At 34.2% G+C, this 16,031-nt stretch overlaps 3 protein-coding genes across 3 annotated transcripts in view; 2 read left to right on the forward strand and 1 right to left on the reverse strand.

The window, feature by feature from the left end:
• Positions 1 to 2,612, forward strand: part of LOC128023895 (uncharacterized) — a 6,442-nt gene extending 3,830 nt beyond the window's left edge. Inside the window, exons 6-7 of the mRNA XM_052610681.1 lie at positions 746 to 804; positions 2,259 to 2,612. Coding sequence (XP_052466641.1) covers positions 746 to 804; positions 2,259 to 2,409 — 210 coding nt within the window. The 3' untranslated portion in view covers positions 2,410 to 2,612. The remainder of the gene's footprint in view (positions 1 to 745; positions 805 to 2,258) is intronic.
• Positions 2,613 to 4,301: 1,689 nt separating this feature from the next.
• LOC128023911 (bone morphogenetic protein 2-like) lies at positions 4,302 to 8,146 on the forward strand. Its single transcript, XM_052610682.1, has 5 exons — positions 4,302 to 5,010; positions 5,899 to 6,035; positions 6,123 to 6,245; positions 6,328 to 6,523; positions 7,534 to 8,146. Exons 1-5 carry the CDS (start codon positions 4,731 to 4,733, stop codon positions 7,959 to 7,961), a joined length of 1,164 nt encoding a protein of 387 aa, XP_052466642.1. The 5' UTR covers positions 4,302 to 4,730; the 3' UTR covers positions 7,962 to 8,146.
• A 1,095-nt stretch (positions 8,147 to 9,241) lies between these two features.
• LOC127938089 (ras-related protein Rab-8A) lies at positions 9,242 to 15,869 on the reverse strand. Its single transcript, XM_052534498.1, has 8 exons — positions 15,695 to 15,869; positions 14,775 to 14,835; positions 14,438 to 14,498; positions 13,961 to 14,038; positions 13,326 to 13,415; positions 13,147 to 13,212; positions 12,981 to 13,031; positions 9,242 to 11,933 (listed from the first exon to the last, which is right to left on the reverse strand). The coding sequence occupies exons 1-8, from the start codon at positions 15,816 to 15,818 to the stop codon at positions 11,841 to 11,843; spliced, it is 624 nt and encodes a 207-aa protein (XP_052390458.1). The 5' UTR covers positions 15,819 to 15,869; the 3' UTR covers positions 9,242 to 11,840.
• Positions 15,870 to 16,031: the final 162 nt, after the last annotated feature.

Here is a 16,031-nt window from a genome sequence, read left to right on the forward strand (position 1 = left end):
GATCCATGTTTGCTTTCTTCATTTGTTTGATATAATGATCCATTTCCCCCTCCAAGCATTTGCAGTTCACATTTCTGTGATTGGACAGCGTTGAACTCAAGTGTGAATATGCATGGAAATGTTAAACACTTAATAACTAGTGCTTGAAATCCATTAGCAGATTCTACACAAAACAAGTGTGCATTTCCTAATATTTCAGAAGAAGTGACGCTTTCAATAAACCATAGATGCTTTGATTTAATGCAAAAACTTATGCCATGCATAAGTGACAAAATGTCCCAAATATAAAAAACGCAGAGAAAAAAAATCAATTCTTTATAGTCGATCTAATCTAATGTGTTTCATTATATTATTTTCTAAACTTATGAAGTTTAGTGAGGCTTTAAAGTATTTGACATGCATGTTCTTATAGGGTTAAATTTCCAAAAAAAAGGTAAAAATGACACCTGAAAATCAGTTTTAAATTCATATGGAGTCTTACTTACTTTCTAAAACAGATACTAATCTATTTAATCTTGTAAAATCCTCACACTTATGAAGTTTAATGCAGAGTTGAATGCTTATTGAACACATCTGTGCCAGATGTTCTCCGTCTGACGCCGCACTCCTAAAAGGTGCGAGGAGGCCACAAATGGTCCCCGCAGGTGCCAAATCAAAGCACTTATCATGTTAAAAGACCGTCCTGCTTTCACAGCTGGTGGTGACCTGATGGCTTCTCTCTCTTGTGCTGCTAATGTTCTTACAGGAAATAGATGTTGGCAGATGTTTGGGAAGCTGCACCTCAGGGAGCCGCTGTCTTCTCAGGTACACGCCACACTTCTGACTTTACACACAGCTGAGCAAACACATGATCACACACACACACACACACACACACACCCTTTATAGTGTGCACTAAAACACAACTCTGTTTGCTGTGACCTCTGTCAGTCTTTAGTCCAAAGCAGAAATACACACACACACACACAGTATACTTTGTAGATTTTCAGACTTATAACAATGAAATACAGTTAAAAAAAATATATATATATATATATATGTATATATATATATATACATATATATATATATATATATATATACATATATATATATATATATGTATATATATATATATATATATATATATATATATATATATATATATATATATATTTCAACATTTAGTTAGACAGTAGTTATAGAAATATTTTATACTGTAAATACGACCACTCAATGAATACAAAATGAAAATTAGAAAGTATATATTAAGTAAAATAAAAATAAAATATTTTGAACTAATTTTTATTGGAAAACGTTTTTGTCTCTTATGTTGACAAAAGCTTTCTTTTTGGTCAAAATTTATTTTTGGTCAAAAATATAGTAAAAGCAGTAATTTTGTGAAATATTATTACAATTGAATTGTTTTCTATTTTAATATATTGTTAAATGTAATTTGTTTCTGTGATGTGCAGCTGAATTTTCAGCATCACATGATCTTCAGAAGTCATTCTTATATATACAATAAATTACATTTTTAAATATATTCAAATAAAAAACTACAGTAATAATATTTCACAGTATTACTGTTTTACTTTATTTGATTAAATACATGCAGCCTTGGTGAACAGAAGAGACAAAAACCTGAAAAAAAGTTGTTTTTCCAAACTTTTGAAAACAGTTCTTTCAAAAAGAATAAATTATCAAAACTTTTTATTCCAGATTATTCCAAACGTTTGATCTGTGGAGTTTATAAAAGGATCTATAGATATGTAATTTGTACAATCCTGTTGTTTCTGTCCTTAATAAAAGTTTTACTCAAACTCACTAAATAAGCTTTATATTAACATTAACTATTTTAAACAGCTTTTGTAAATGTTGATGAACAAATGTAAAAATATACACACAATATGTTCTACAGGCTTAGTAAGAAATAAAGCTATTGCTCATTATTATGTGCGATACTTGGACGATAAACATGCTGGTAGATTTTAACAGTAACAGATGTAGACAATGAGTTTCATAGTGAGAAATCCAAATCTGCAAAAATATTTATATTTGGCTAGTAATTGATGTTGTAACTATATATCATTTAACATCATTTTAAACAGATTTTCTAAAAGTGTTGCTCATTTTTAGGGTACCTACACCTTTTTTTTATTTTTGTATAGTTTATAGTTTGTATAGTAAGTTATATTCGTGCAGCTTTAAAGCTTTGCCATTGGTGATCTGTGTGCATTTGATTGCATGTTGGCTAACACACTCGTGTGTTTCTGCAGGAGTGCGTCTGATCCTGGTGAATGTCTGCTGTGGGCTGAAGGACAGGGCAACGCTTGTGTTCCTCAAGACTACGAGAGCCACACTTTCCTCACTCAACAAGGCCAGATCCGCACTGTTCTGGCCATCACTTCCTGTCTATGCCAGTCTTAAACACAGCGTCCTCTACTGGACGACTGCAGCCACTACAGTGACACTTGAAGAAGTTTCCCTACAGATCATTTGCACAGCTGTAATGTCAGGTTTGGGGATGTGCATTAATGGATGGCAATTTAAAGGCATGATGCCATTCAGATAATTCTGTAATATATGTAAATGATGTAAAAAGTATTTTGTAAATAAAATCTATGTCAGAACGTTTTTTAGTCGGAGTCCACCATCTTTGATTACATGACAATCTGCACAGAGCAACTAAAGAAAGCTACACATGCAAATCATGTCTCTGGTTTAAATCAAGTTACAAATCAATCAATAATTAAAGCTTTGGCAGAAAATGCAAATGTGAAAGAAGTGTTGCAAAATAGCCTGTTGTAATCCCAAATAGATCATTACAGAGAGACAATTAAAATATATTGCAAACTATTAAAAAAAAAAAGCAATCCAATTTTGCAAATGTGGGTACGACAACTGAAACATGAACATGGACTATGAAACATAAAATTCACAATTTATACACAAAATTTCAAACAAGTATACAAGAAACAGCCTATAATGGGTCAAAGACGAAAAAGTGTTTAAGCATAAAAAAAGTTTAATACTGCTTTAAACTGTTGTAGTCCCCCCCCCCCCCAAAAAAATGCAAAAAGTTTTCTGTTTTATTTAATTGCAATTTTTATTTTTGTTTTTCTGAGCAAAAAATAAATATCACACATTTTCCCCTGATTTACAGAAGACACCCAGTAAAATGTCATTCAGTGTAACAATCTTGTCAGGCATATTTACAACAAAAATCAATTTATGACATATTCAAAGACTAATTACTTTCACCCCAAACACTAATGAGGTGTAATTTTACATTTTTAACATTTGCCACTATCCTAGGTTTGCCCAGTTGTCGGTAAGAATTTTTTACTAATTTAAAACAAAAAAATTCAGTATGCTCCATTATTCATTTAGATATTTTAATATGTACATGTCGGAATAAGCATGTTGTTTGAATTTTTGCATAAATATTGTGTTACACTGAATGACAATGTAACATTATTTCAACCAAATTTTGACATTTAATTCTCCAACAACTTATTTGAAACCTTAAAAGTAGACATTTTACTTACATTTAATGTGCTTTCTATGGACACAAAATCACTTTTTTACATTTATTTTGATGCGGACATAACGCCTTTGACCCATATACAAAAACTAGTAATCTCAAATAAAAAAAATTATAACATTAGAAATATCTAAACTTGTAAAATAATATTTGCATATTTAAAGATATAATATAAGATAATAAGAGCTAATTTCTTACATTTTTGGAAAATATTGCATACAATTTACATTGTACATACAATGCATTTTGTTTACAAATTATAAAATGTGCACAAAACTTGTAAACCAAAATAAATAATTCTAAGATTATACAATTTTTAAACTTGTGGTGAACATTGCATTTTTTATTTATATGTTTTTATAGATAGATAGATAGATAGATAGAAAGATATCAAGCAAATCAGTCAATAACTCTGAAACTATAATAACTGATTGCAAAGATGCCATTGCAACACCAGTCTCCTTCTGCATTAATATAACAGGAGCTCATTATATTAAGAAATCTCCGGATCAACACACTATTGAACCCCAATGAAAACAAACAATTACAGATGAGAAATTAAACCAATCTAAAACATCCAGGAAAGTAACTCACACTTGCATTAACTATATTGATTCACACTCGAGCCCATTTATGCAAATGAATGTTCTCATTAACATACGAGCCGCGCGAGACTGTAAATCCAACAGTTTGAGCAGGTGTGTTTGCCATTACCATGAAAACACAGGGCACATGCTGAAACCTTCTCATGGTGTTTGCAGAACTAATTATTGTTCCTGTATCACATTATCCTCCTTTGTCTCAATTAATGGATCCATTTCGAAGGAAGTCGACCGCCTGCGGTGCACGCGCCAAATCCACTAAACGTGATATAGGCCTAATTAAACATCTAAGCTACAATTTAACAATTTTATTTCTTTAATCGACACATATAAGTCTTGTTTACAGCATAGCATTGCGGATAAACACTAACTTCCTCTCAGGGTCTCTCAATCAGACCACCAGTCCAGTTCGCACCTTGTTAACACCGCCATTAGATTTGCTTTACATTCGCTGATTGCGGATTTACATTTGCGACTAAATAGGAACTCTTCACGACTGTTGACCGAAGACTCAGCCAACATCATATAAAGCCCTGCCAAACTTCATTCAGTCCAGCTCCAGCAGCCACAGACAGAGCATCATCTCTCGAGGAGCAGGTACTATGTTGCGCGCAGTGATCTGGATCTGTGTGATGGGGCTCTGCATCTGTAGACCGTCTGTGAATCAGCTGGACACTGAGGGTGCAGAAGTGCGCTCGGAGGCCATCAGGAGGCTCCTGGAGGTGTTTGGGATGGAGGATCCTCCTGCTGCTCTGGCTCGGGGACACAAACAGCCTCCTCAGTACATGCTGGACCTGTACAACACCATCGCGGATGTGGACGGAGTCACCAAAGACCCGACGCTCCTGGAGGGAAACACCGTCCGGAGTTTCTTCGATAAACGTAAGCTTCTGATTTCTTTATTTATTTGAAGCGGGGCAGAGATCATAAAGCGCACATTTAGCATGCAAAATGTTGGCTATATATATATAGTATATAGTATATATTTTTTTCTTCGTATTTAAGTATAACTTAATGAAAATGGGGAATGACAACTACACAAATATTTTTATTTTAATTCAAGTAGGCCCAACTTTTTAATGGCTTTTAATTTTAATTTAGCTATAATAATGTTTGCTTATTAATCTAAACTCCATCTCATCTGTTGAAAAAAAAATATTTAGTTTTTTGCAGTTTTATCAAGATTAAACCATTTCATTAAATAGTAATTTAACCAGAAGTCTTTTAGTTATTTTAATTTTTAAATCATGAGAAAAAAACGACCGATCCACAAAAAAATCAGAAATAAGAGTATGTGCCTAAAAGTTTAGTGTTTAACTTTAGGCGAGCATTTACTTAAATATATAAGATTAGGATTATTAATAACAGTAATTACATTTTATTTTATCCATCTCTCTCTCTCTCTCTCTCTCTCTCTCTCTCTCTCTCTCTCTCTCTCTATATATATATACAGTATATGATAGACATTCAGTCAACTAAAAATCAAATAATTAAATTCTCAATGATTTGATACGTTTATTTTTTATTTTATTGTATGAAATATGAAATAGCTTGACCCTAAGAATGTATAAGTAAAAATTCAAGTGTATGTTTTAGTTTTAAGTTTAACTTGAGTCAAGCATATACTAAAATATTTAAGATTGCAAGACTAAGGTTTTGAGAATGGCTCATTAATATTAACCAGCCGCTGATCTGAATATATCGAGGTGGGGGATGGCGATAAAGTATATGTGATTGTGTGCCATTTCTCATCACGACTTCTCTCTGTAGTGCATAGTGACCAAATCGAGTTCCTCTTCAACCTGTCCACGGTGGCCAAGAGTGAGAAGATCCTCACGGCCGAGCTTCATCTGTTCAAGCTCAGACCTCAAGCGTCGCTCACCTTCAACAGACATCACTTCTGTCAGGTACAGTATTCACAGTCTGGAAAGAAAACGATGCGCTTCTAAAAGAAGGATGTTAAGGTTAAACATTGCAGAGGTGTTTCTGTGCAGGTCAGTGTCTATCAGGTTCTCGATAGCAGCAAGAAGAACGTCTCACAAGGGAAGAAGCTGCTCTCGTCCAGACTGGTACCCATCCACTCCAGCGGCTGGGAGGTGTTCACCATCACTCAAGCTGTGAGTATGACTAAAATCACACTCTGTGCCTTCCTTGTGCACATTCTCCTCAATAATAAAATATGTGTTTTATATCTCAAAGGCGCGCTCCTGGATGTCAGATGAGGGCAGTCATCTGGGGCTCCTGGTCTCAGTCAGGACTTTAGCAGGTCTTCAGATGGACCTGAAAACCGTGCGTTTCGCATCGGGTCGAAACCACCATCAGAGTAAACAGCCCATGCTGGTCCTCTTCACCGACGACGGCAGACGGGCCGCTTCTCTGGAGATCACGCCTAAAGGTTTGACATATTAAGAGATGTTCTCAGACGTTTCTAAACAATAATCTCAAATGAGAGCTTCACGAGCGATAGTTTAGGTGTAGGGATTCATATAAATACATCTTGTCCTAAACCAGGAGGTTTGGAGATCTTTGGAAAAGTTTGAAAAAAACAGTGCAAAAAATTTAGCAATAAAAAAAAAAATCTAAAATGTACTTAAAAATAAAGCATTATTGTAAATGGTAAAAAAAACTATGTAGTATAAATAAATAAAATATAATTTATAATAAAAACAATTTTAAAAACTGTTTAAAAATAATACTTCATATAATGAATCTACAAGAAGTAGAATTTTTTTTACTATCGTAATAGAAACAGGGTTATTATATTTAACTAAAACATAAATAAATTTGTTAGTTGAAATGATTTAGCAAATAAAATATTAAAAAACTTAAAGTAAAAAATGTTATGTGTAAAAAGTATTTACAAATAAAGAAATAAAAATAAGTAAATAAAAAAAACTAAAGTGATGTATTAAATAATAAGATAAATTAGTTAATAAAAAGTGCTTAAATAAATAAATAAAAATTATATAATGCATTTAACAATATACAAAAGGGAAAAAATGTATAGAATAGTTTACTTAAACCACAAAAAAGTACTTAAAATATTTAACAATATAACAAAGAACTATATGAAAATATTTTTATTATATTTTGTAATAAAAAAAATAATAAAATCAAATAAACTGACAAATTTGCTAAAACTTTAAATAAAATTCAAATGTAGTTGAAACAAAACTAAAATTCAAACTAATCCAAAATATTAAAAATACTATTAATCTGATATAATATTTTCAAAATTATAAATATATAATTCTATTATATTTTTCCATTAAATAATCATTTTTCACAGTATAAAATGGGCCTTTCCTAAAAAGTGACTTTCAGATTTTAAATTGAGGGTGCCTTGCACGAGGATGTTCATATTTAGAAGCAAAAAGAAAAACCCCGATTCCTCTTTGTTTTCAGGTTCAGATGATTCTCCGGTTGGCCCAAGTCTCCCGTTTCCCAGCCTCCCTCTCTCAGCTACGGCTAGTCGCAGCGCTCGCTCCATAGACTATGATGAGAGCGGGGAGAAGATGCCGTGTCAGCGTCTGCCGCTCTATGTGGACTTCGAGGAGATCGGCTGGTCCGGCTGGATCGTGTCTCCTCGCGGATACAACGCTTACCACTGCAAAGGCTCCTGTCCGTTTCCTCTGGGTCAGAACATGAGGCCCACCAACCACGCCACGGTCCAGTCCATCATCAACGCCCTCAAACTGACCAAAGGGATCCAGACGCCCTGCTGCGTGCCGGACAAGCTCTTCAGCATTAACCTGCTGTACTTTGACGACGATGAGAACGTGGTTCTGAAGCAGTATGATGACATGGTGGCCGGCAGCTGCGGCTGTCACTGACCAACCTCATTCATCTCTGACCTGAAATCTGGACTGGATCACGCTGTAAATAATGTACATAGAGATCAGATTTTAATATATGAAGGAGCTTGGGTTGGTCGCTTGTGAAAGATGTAGATTTGTATATTGCTTGTTGTGAACTATTAAAAAGTCTAAATAAATTCTTACACACAAAATAATAGAAAGGGTTGAATTTTATTTCTGTTGTTGTTACTATTCAATTCAATTCAATTAATTTATATATTCAATTCAATTGAACACTGAATCTATTAACACGGATATTTAACCATTCAAAATGTGCATTAAAACCCAAACCTCAAGTTCAGAACATTTAATTTAATTATTAAGTGATTTTTTTTTTAAAGAATGTAATAAAATTATGCATTGGATTTAATTAAATAATAATATATTCTATTATTTATATACTACTGTAGTTGTTATGAATTAGTTTGTATAGTCATATTTTAAACTTTAAAGTTTAGTTTAATTTTTGTATTGTATTATGTGGTTTTGCCAGTATATACAGTATTAATACATATATGTTAATACTGTATATACTGGCGAAACCACACAAAATACATAAAAAAAACATGGTTTAAAACCCCTTAAGCTCAAGTTACAGCATCTATGACATTAAAGGGACGGTTCACCCAAAAACGATTATTTTGTCATCAGTGGTCCTCTCGTGAATGGCGGTTGAGATAAGAAATATATAAAATTGTTATTTTTGTTTTCTTTGCACACAAACAGTATTCACAAGTAGCTTCATAACATTAGGGTTGAACCACTGATGTCACAGATTTGTTTTTATTTTTTTATCAATGCATAACTAACAACTAATTAATGACAGAATTACCATTTTTGGATGAACTATCTCTTTAATATATTGACTTGTCCCCAAATAATTATAACATCACTGTCATTATTTTATGTCAAATACTTCTAGACGATTGATGGGTGCATGGTTGCATCAATTAAATTAAACCAATATCACATTTTGTGTGATAACATGTAACAAGATTATAACAGTAGAATTATATCAGAGTTACAAATAAAACTAATTTTGTTTCAATTTATTCATATTTTTACTAGAAGCTGAAAAACTAAATCTGCTTGAAAGGTTCACATTTAGTTGAATATAAGAAGAATGCAATGTTTTATAAAATAGAAGGATTCTTTTCTTAAACGTAAGCAAATACTGTGCATGGAATACAAAGCTTTATTATTTTAATATCATGAAAATCAATCATCCGTCAATATTAAACACGCATACAAATCCATCTCTTAAAAGAATCTTATTTTAATAAATCAAAAGTACAGATATCTACAAAAACTGTAGATCAGTTTTTCAACGTTTTTAGAAAGTACAGTACAATTTAAGTAGATCTCTTTTTAGAGTTATTTACAATCATTTCTTCTTCTTTTTTTTTTTTATACCAAAATGTAATTTACAGATCTCCCCAGTTACCTCAGAATGGACGAATGAAAACACGGTCATATAAAAGAATCTGTAAATGATATGGATGACAGTCAAATCTAGAAATACAAGACGACAAACTAAACTAAACAGACGTACGCATCACTGCTCAAACACCACATGACAGACAGAAAGCGGTACCTGTTTGCTAATGTTCTTTTCCACTTGGTATGTTTGCAAATCAAATAAAAATGTTTTGCCAGCGGTCTGTTGATTAAATTGTGTTTAACATGTCCTCTACAGCTCAGAACAGACATCTAGACCGACGCTTCAATGTACAGAAAATAATAAACACACAAGAGGTCAACAGTATCACCTTCATGATGCATAGATTCAAAACGAAAGCTCAAGTATTAGTTATTAAGACAAACGGCATTATTGGAGAGCGAGAGAAGAGAGATGTCATGGGTACAGATGAAGACAGGCCGACTTCTAATGAAAATATGAACCCAAAACAGCGTCTCCTGGAGGTGGAAAGAGAACAAGGTGCAAACAGGAAGTCGTTTCAAGCAGCTCAACATTTAAGCTTGGAAAAAGAAAAGGAAAGTGGACATTTTTAGGATGCGCCATACTGCGGCAGAAGTGCATGAAATTCTCTTCTCGCTTCCCAGGAACAAAATAGTCTAACACTGTGCTTCTCTTAAACACGCATCCAAGTCACGTTTCACTCCAAAAACATATGGAATATGACAAATAACTTCCCAAATTGTGTAAAAAAAAAGGGTACTACAATACATACTGCCCTGATATGCAAATAGTTGTTATATTGTGTTTATACATGTATATAAAAAGTAAGACATGCTTGTCGTGAAGATAACTAAGGTCTTATATTCTTATAAATGGAGAATTTGTTTTCACTCAAAGCGAACGGGTTGGAAAAGATTGTGATTCAGTTTGCTGGAGAACACAAATGCACCAACTGACACGTTTCATTTTACAATATGAATACAAAACGTACATTTGTGTATTACAGCAATGCTACACAACTTTTCAAAATAAGAGTCTTTTGTGTCAAGCGGCTTTGACTCCTCTGATCAGCTGGAGAGAAAACATATCCAACTCCAACAACTCCCAAGCATTGCATTTTTTGTGTTAATTAGAAGCATGTGCTTATGATTTTATTCAGAACTCAAGAATGGTTGATTACTGTGTTCTTGGTAGTTAAGCCTAGTTATATGAACCAAATCTGTGCAACCCAAACTAATAAGACTGACATGCTGTAGGACTGTGATTCAGATGATGCACAAACTAATTTATTCAAACAGTTCCAACAGCAGCCAATGCACAGAACTAGCTTTAGCCTCTATCAGGAGAACTGATCATTCAAGACTTGGGGGAATGAAAACGCCTTAACCTCAAAACTCGGCAGGTCATAATCCATGTCTTTATGATGCACAACTATCACTTGGCACAAACTACACACAACACAAAAGATACTGATAAAGTGCATGGGCTTCTGTATACGCGAGGTGCTTTCTTAAGTATAGCTCTGCTTTTCTGGTTACATAGTCACCCTTACTCATTGCTTTTGGTTACGCATACTTGTCAAAACACTACAAACTCAGCATTTACACATCCTATCTAGGACTACATTTCATTTTAATTAAAGAACGCTTTCATGTTGTGGCATTTTCAGGTCGTAATAAAGCAAGACCGGAGGTTTGCATTTATTCGAAGGAATGTAAAATGGAAAGCTTGCGTCACTGCATTTGGAAATAGCTTCATGTGCATTTAAAAAAAAAGGGAGGTTAGTTTTAACAAGGTGGTAGTAAACATGTCTCAATGTATAAAAAGCAGGATCTTAATTCGTTTAATATGAAACCTTGACTGCACTAAGTTTGTGAATGCAACACTTTTGTGTAAAATAAAACTGGGGACAAAAAAGCTAAATGTTTACTTTTTAAAAAAATGAAAGAAAGCATCTAAGAGGCGAGTTATAATATTCCTCTACTAACAATAAGGTCATGTGATTGTCGAAGAATGCATGAAATGGAATGATAGAGAAAGAAAGTCCCATGTATCTCTCAAGCTGGCTCAATATCAGAGCACGCTCTGTGGTGAAGGAATGGATGGATTTTGGCAGTTGCGTGCTCAAAACGAGCGACTGAAACAAAGATACGGGATCTCCTTTAGGTGCATGGAGCTACTGTGATGATGCTGCAGCACCCAGCTCTTCACCTTGACTTGCAGAACCAATGCATTCCCCACACGGTTTCATCAGGGAAGTGTCGTAGCGAGAGGAAGCAGCGTCGCTAATCTGTCAATGGAAGAAGCTAAGAGGAGCATGGAACTCCGACTGCCCTTGGGCTGGAAGAAGAGAAGAGATGGGATAAAGAGGAAGGAGGACGAGTGCTAAGAAGGAGAACATAGTCCAGTCGTGGCTGACAGTAAGGCCTTGGTCTTCACAGTAGCACACAGCGGAAGAAGCTGCTCTTTTTCTGCTGTTCAGTGGTTATTTTCACTCCATGGTTGCTGCCCTGAGGATTGTTCCCCTCCTGCGTTAGCAAAGAGAAACAAACCTCATCAGACTGAGCAAGAGATAACAGATTTGTTCTTCTAAAAGGAAAATTGTGGTGACACTTTTCTTGAAACCTTTATATATAATTAATTCTAAAAGTATTTCTAATGCATTTGTTATGCCTCACAATGCACCTTATAATGATCTCATTAACAACATTTATAATCTAGGCCTCTGATTAGACTTATCTAGTCATTGTTGCACCGTAAAAAAATTATAATGCATATAAAAATAAATAAAAATAAAAACAACAAATTTCAGTTTTAAAAATGTACTTTTTCAAATGTTAAGCATTTATAATTTATGAAAATACATACTGCATTAAACTATGATAAAACAACCAATTTTGGATGCAACAAGGAATCTGCAAATATTATAATGCATTTTAACTGTGTTCCTGTAGCTCAAGTGGTAGAGCATTGTGTTAGCAAGTGCAAAGTTGGGGGTTCGAATCCCTGGGAACATGTTAGGAGAAAATTGTTAACCTGAATGCAATGTAAGTCACTTTGGATAAATGCGTCTGCTAAATGCATAAATGTAAATTATAATGCATTACAAACAATGTACATTGAGAATACTGTTATACTGCATTAAAGGCTATAAAAAAAGCTTTCAAAGATTTTAAGCAAAGTATTACCAAAATTGTCATCATTTACTATTTATTTAATAAGACATCCAAAAGTTGACAATGCAAAATCAACTTACTCCCAAGATAACTGCATAGCAATAGATTAAACATGTAATGTTTGTTCATACTGTTTCACATGCTAGCTGTCTCACTGGTTAACACTGATGCATTAACTAATAATGAACAAACAGCATTTCTTAACCTTTGTTAGTGTCAGTTAATATGTTTGTTTTATACACAGAGCACAAACTAATGTTAACAGATAGAAGATTAATATATGCTGTAGAAGTATTGCTCATTGTTCATGTTGACTTCTGTAGACAACTAATGTTAATAAATGAAACCTTACTGTAAAGTGTCACCCAATTATCAAAGCACAGAAAGGGAAAGTCTTACCAATTTCGTGTCCATCTTTGCTTTTATGTCTCTGGCGAGTGTTAAGAACGCCTGTGGGTAGAGCAGAAAACGTCATTATGCTTCAATCAGACCTTTAAACATTCAGTTTGATATATCAGATATGATAAGGAAATGAGGATTCATTATCAAAGCCATTTAGACTTACGTTCTCAACGTTGATATTTGCCTTCGCACTCGTCTCCATGAACTTGATGCTGTACTCTAACGCCAGCTAAATGAGAACAGGCAGGTTTTAGTATAAAAATACCAGTACTGTAGAGTCTTATACACTGAAAGTTAAATAATATTACACTAGCATCAAGCTCAAGGAACAAGGTGGCTCACATTCTCGCCTCTGTCTTTTGACACCTGCCTCTTCTCATTAATGTCACATTTGTTGCCCAAAATCATTTTTTCTACGTCCGCTGATGCATGCTGGGTTGAAAACAAAAGAACAGGAGCAGTAATAATTTGCTGTTAAATATGCAAACATTCTTTTTACACTGGTAATGCTTCATATTTTCAAAACTGAATGGTCTGAATGAATTGTAATTAGGTTACTGGTAGTTATAAGAGTTCACATTACATGCTTTCATATTCAAAACTATTATTTACTGGATATGTCGTTATAAAAGCACAACACTTATGCCAGAAGATGCTAGAGACAAAAAGCAGTGAGATGCAATGGCCAAAGACGTCCATTTCAATGTTTATTTTAGATTTAAAAAAAAAAATTACATTAATGCATTTTTCATACACTTTTGCAAAGCAAAATGCAATGCATTTAAACTATACATTTTATCAGTTCATGCATTAATGAGAAACAAGCCCATGCTTCTCTGTTATGTGAAGTGTAATTATTTATTTTATAGCCATTTATTGCAAACCATTATGAAATTATGCAAGCACTGAACACAGCAGAAGCCTTGAAATCTAAAGTGTACCGTTAAGGAAGATAAATTGGGCACTGAAACACTCACCTCCTCTATGTTTCGAATCCAGTTTTTGATGTTGTCAAATGATTTCTCATTGGTAATATCATAAACCAGCATGATACCCTGAGATCAGAACACAAGACAAATCACAACTGTGCACAACACGGCAATAATGAAGACAACAGCAGAAGTGTTATGACTGCATTAACCCTGTGCTGAAAATCCTTTATCTAGTTCAAAAGCATCCAGCCTTCAATATATGATAATAACATAGCATTCTGAGAAATTTATAAGCATTTTTACCAGCAAAACCACTTAAAAAAAAAAAAAAAAATAGAGAATATCTTGGGGAAGTAGTTTTGATCCAATGCAATAACACTAACTACTTTTTTTTCTGGAAAAACAAAATCCTCTCCAGGTCAAATTGACCAGAACACAGCATGAGGGTTAACCGGCGAAGACAGACCAGAAGCTCATCGTACAAAGCACATTAATGAAGGACATACTTCAGCATTATCTTACCATTGCACCTCTGTAATACGCCGTTGTGATCGTTCGGAATCGCTCCTGTCCTGCCGTGTCCCTGTACAAGTCACAAAATCACATATATCACATCAATGTTGTAATTGCAGTCCTACTGAAATACAGTTAAACTTACTAGAACGAGAACATAAGTTAACCACTGACACGTGCTGCTATGTAAAGGAGAAATTAAACTGGTCATGGTTTCACTAGTCAAACAGTGGCCCCTTCAGAAAACTCTCAAGAAAAGGAAGTCACACATGCCATTCCAGCAATCTGCTAATGTTCAACTAGTGCTGAGAGAGACACTAGAAGGATAAGACGACAAGAAACTCACCAAATCTGTAACTTTATCTTCTTGCCATCTAGTTCTATTGTCCTGATCTTGAAATCGATACCTGGAAGAGAAAACATGTTAAATGCACAACTGTCATAGGCTCAAAAACCAACCAATATAGTGTCTCTTTCGAATATATCCACTTCCAGCAACATCACACTATTTTTCTCCATGGGATGGATATGAAGAGATGATGGCAAAGTCAACTTAAGCATGACCAGTAAACACATTATTTAAAAATGATATATACACTTATAACTGATCCTAACAGAGCAAATTATTTAAAAAAAAATAAAAAATTCCATTTAAATTAATACAATCAAAAAGTACTATAATACTACCATGTTTTTGGACATATTACCATGAAATCATCACATTCTTGAAAAGTTGCATTCTATAAAGTAACTTGTATTACTACAGTTAAAGCATACAATAATCATTTAGCACCATCTGATATTAGCATAACTTTAACATTGTATTACCACAGTAGAAGTCTTTGTAAAGCTATTTAACTGAAAATGGATATTTATATTATTATATTATTATTTCCTAAACTTCTTAGTGTGAAACAGGTATCTACTGGATAGCAGGTTTATAATCATATCTGTTTAGCTTTTTAATTGAATATTCAAAGAATGATGGTTATTGATATTGAAGTTTACTAAATAAGCACATCATTTAGTAACGTTACGTTACACGGCTAGATGGTAACCAATAGAAACATTGACCAAATAGACACCTTATTATCGCACGAAATAAATAATTAAAAGCCAAAACTCCAACAAAACTGTCAAAGTTAAGAAACAAAACAAACCACAAGAACTCAAGACAGTTACTAGTCCATTAGCTTAGCCGTTAGCACAGCCTGACGTTTATATATACATTTCGAGCACAAAACCGTTAAACAGAGACATTAATACCTATCGTCGAGATAAAAGTCGAGTTAAAGGCATCTTCCGAGAATCTGAACAGCACACAGGTCTTCCCGACGCCAGAATCCCCGATTAACAGCAGTTTAAACAAGTAATCGTAGGTCTTCGCCATACTGAATGTATTGCGGAAATCCCGCCCGGTTCCTCAGCAGACAACGCTGAATCCGCAAAGCAGCGAGGAACTGACCAATCATACTATGGCGAAGGCGGTGTCTATGAATATTAATGAGGTACGTCATAACCTTCCTGCAACGTGCGGGCACGGACCGTCATTAATATTCATGAGACACGCCTTCGTCATAGTAGGATTCGTTTGTTCGCCAGC

Source organism: Carassius gibelio, chromosome A2 (genome assembly GCF_023724105.1).
Source record: "Carassius gibelio isolate Cgi1373 ecotype wild population from Czech Republic chromosome A2, carGib1.2-hapl.c, whole genome shotgun sequence".
Taxonomy (NCBI): Eukaryota; Metazoa; Chordata; class Actinopteri; order Cypriniformes; family Cyprinidae; genus Carassius; species Carassius gibelio.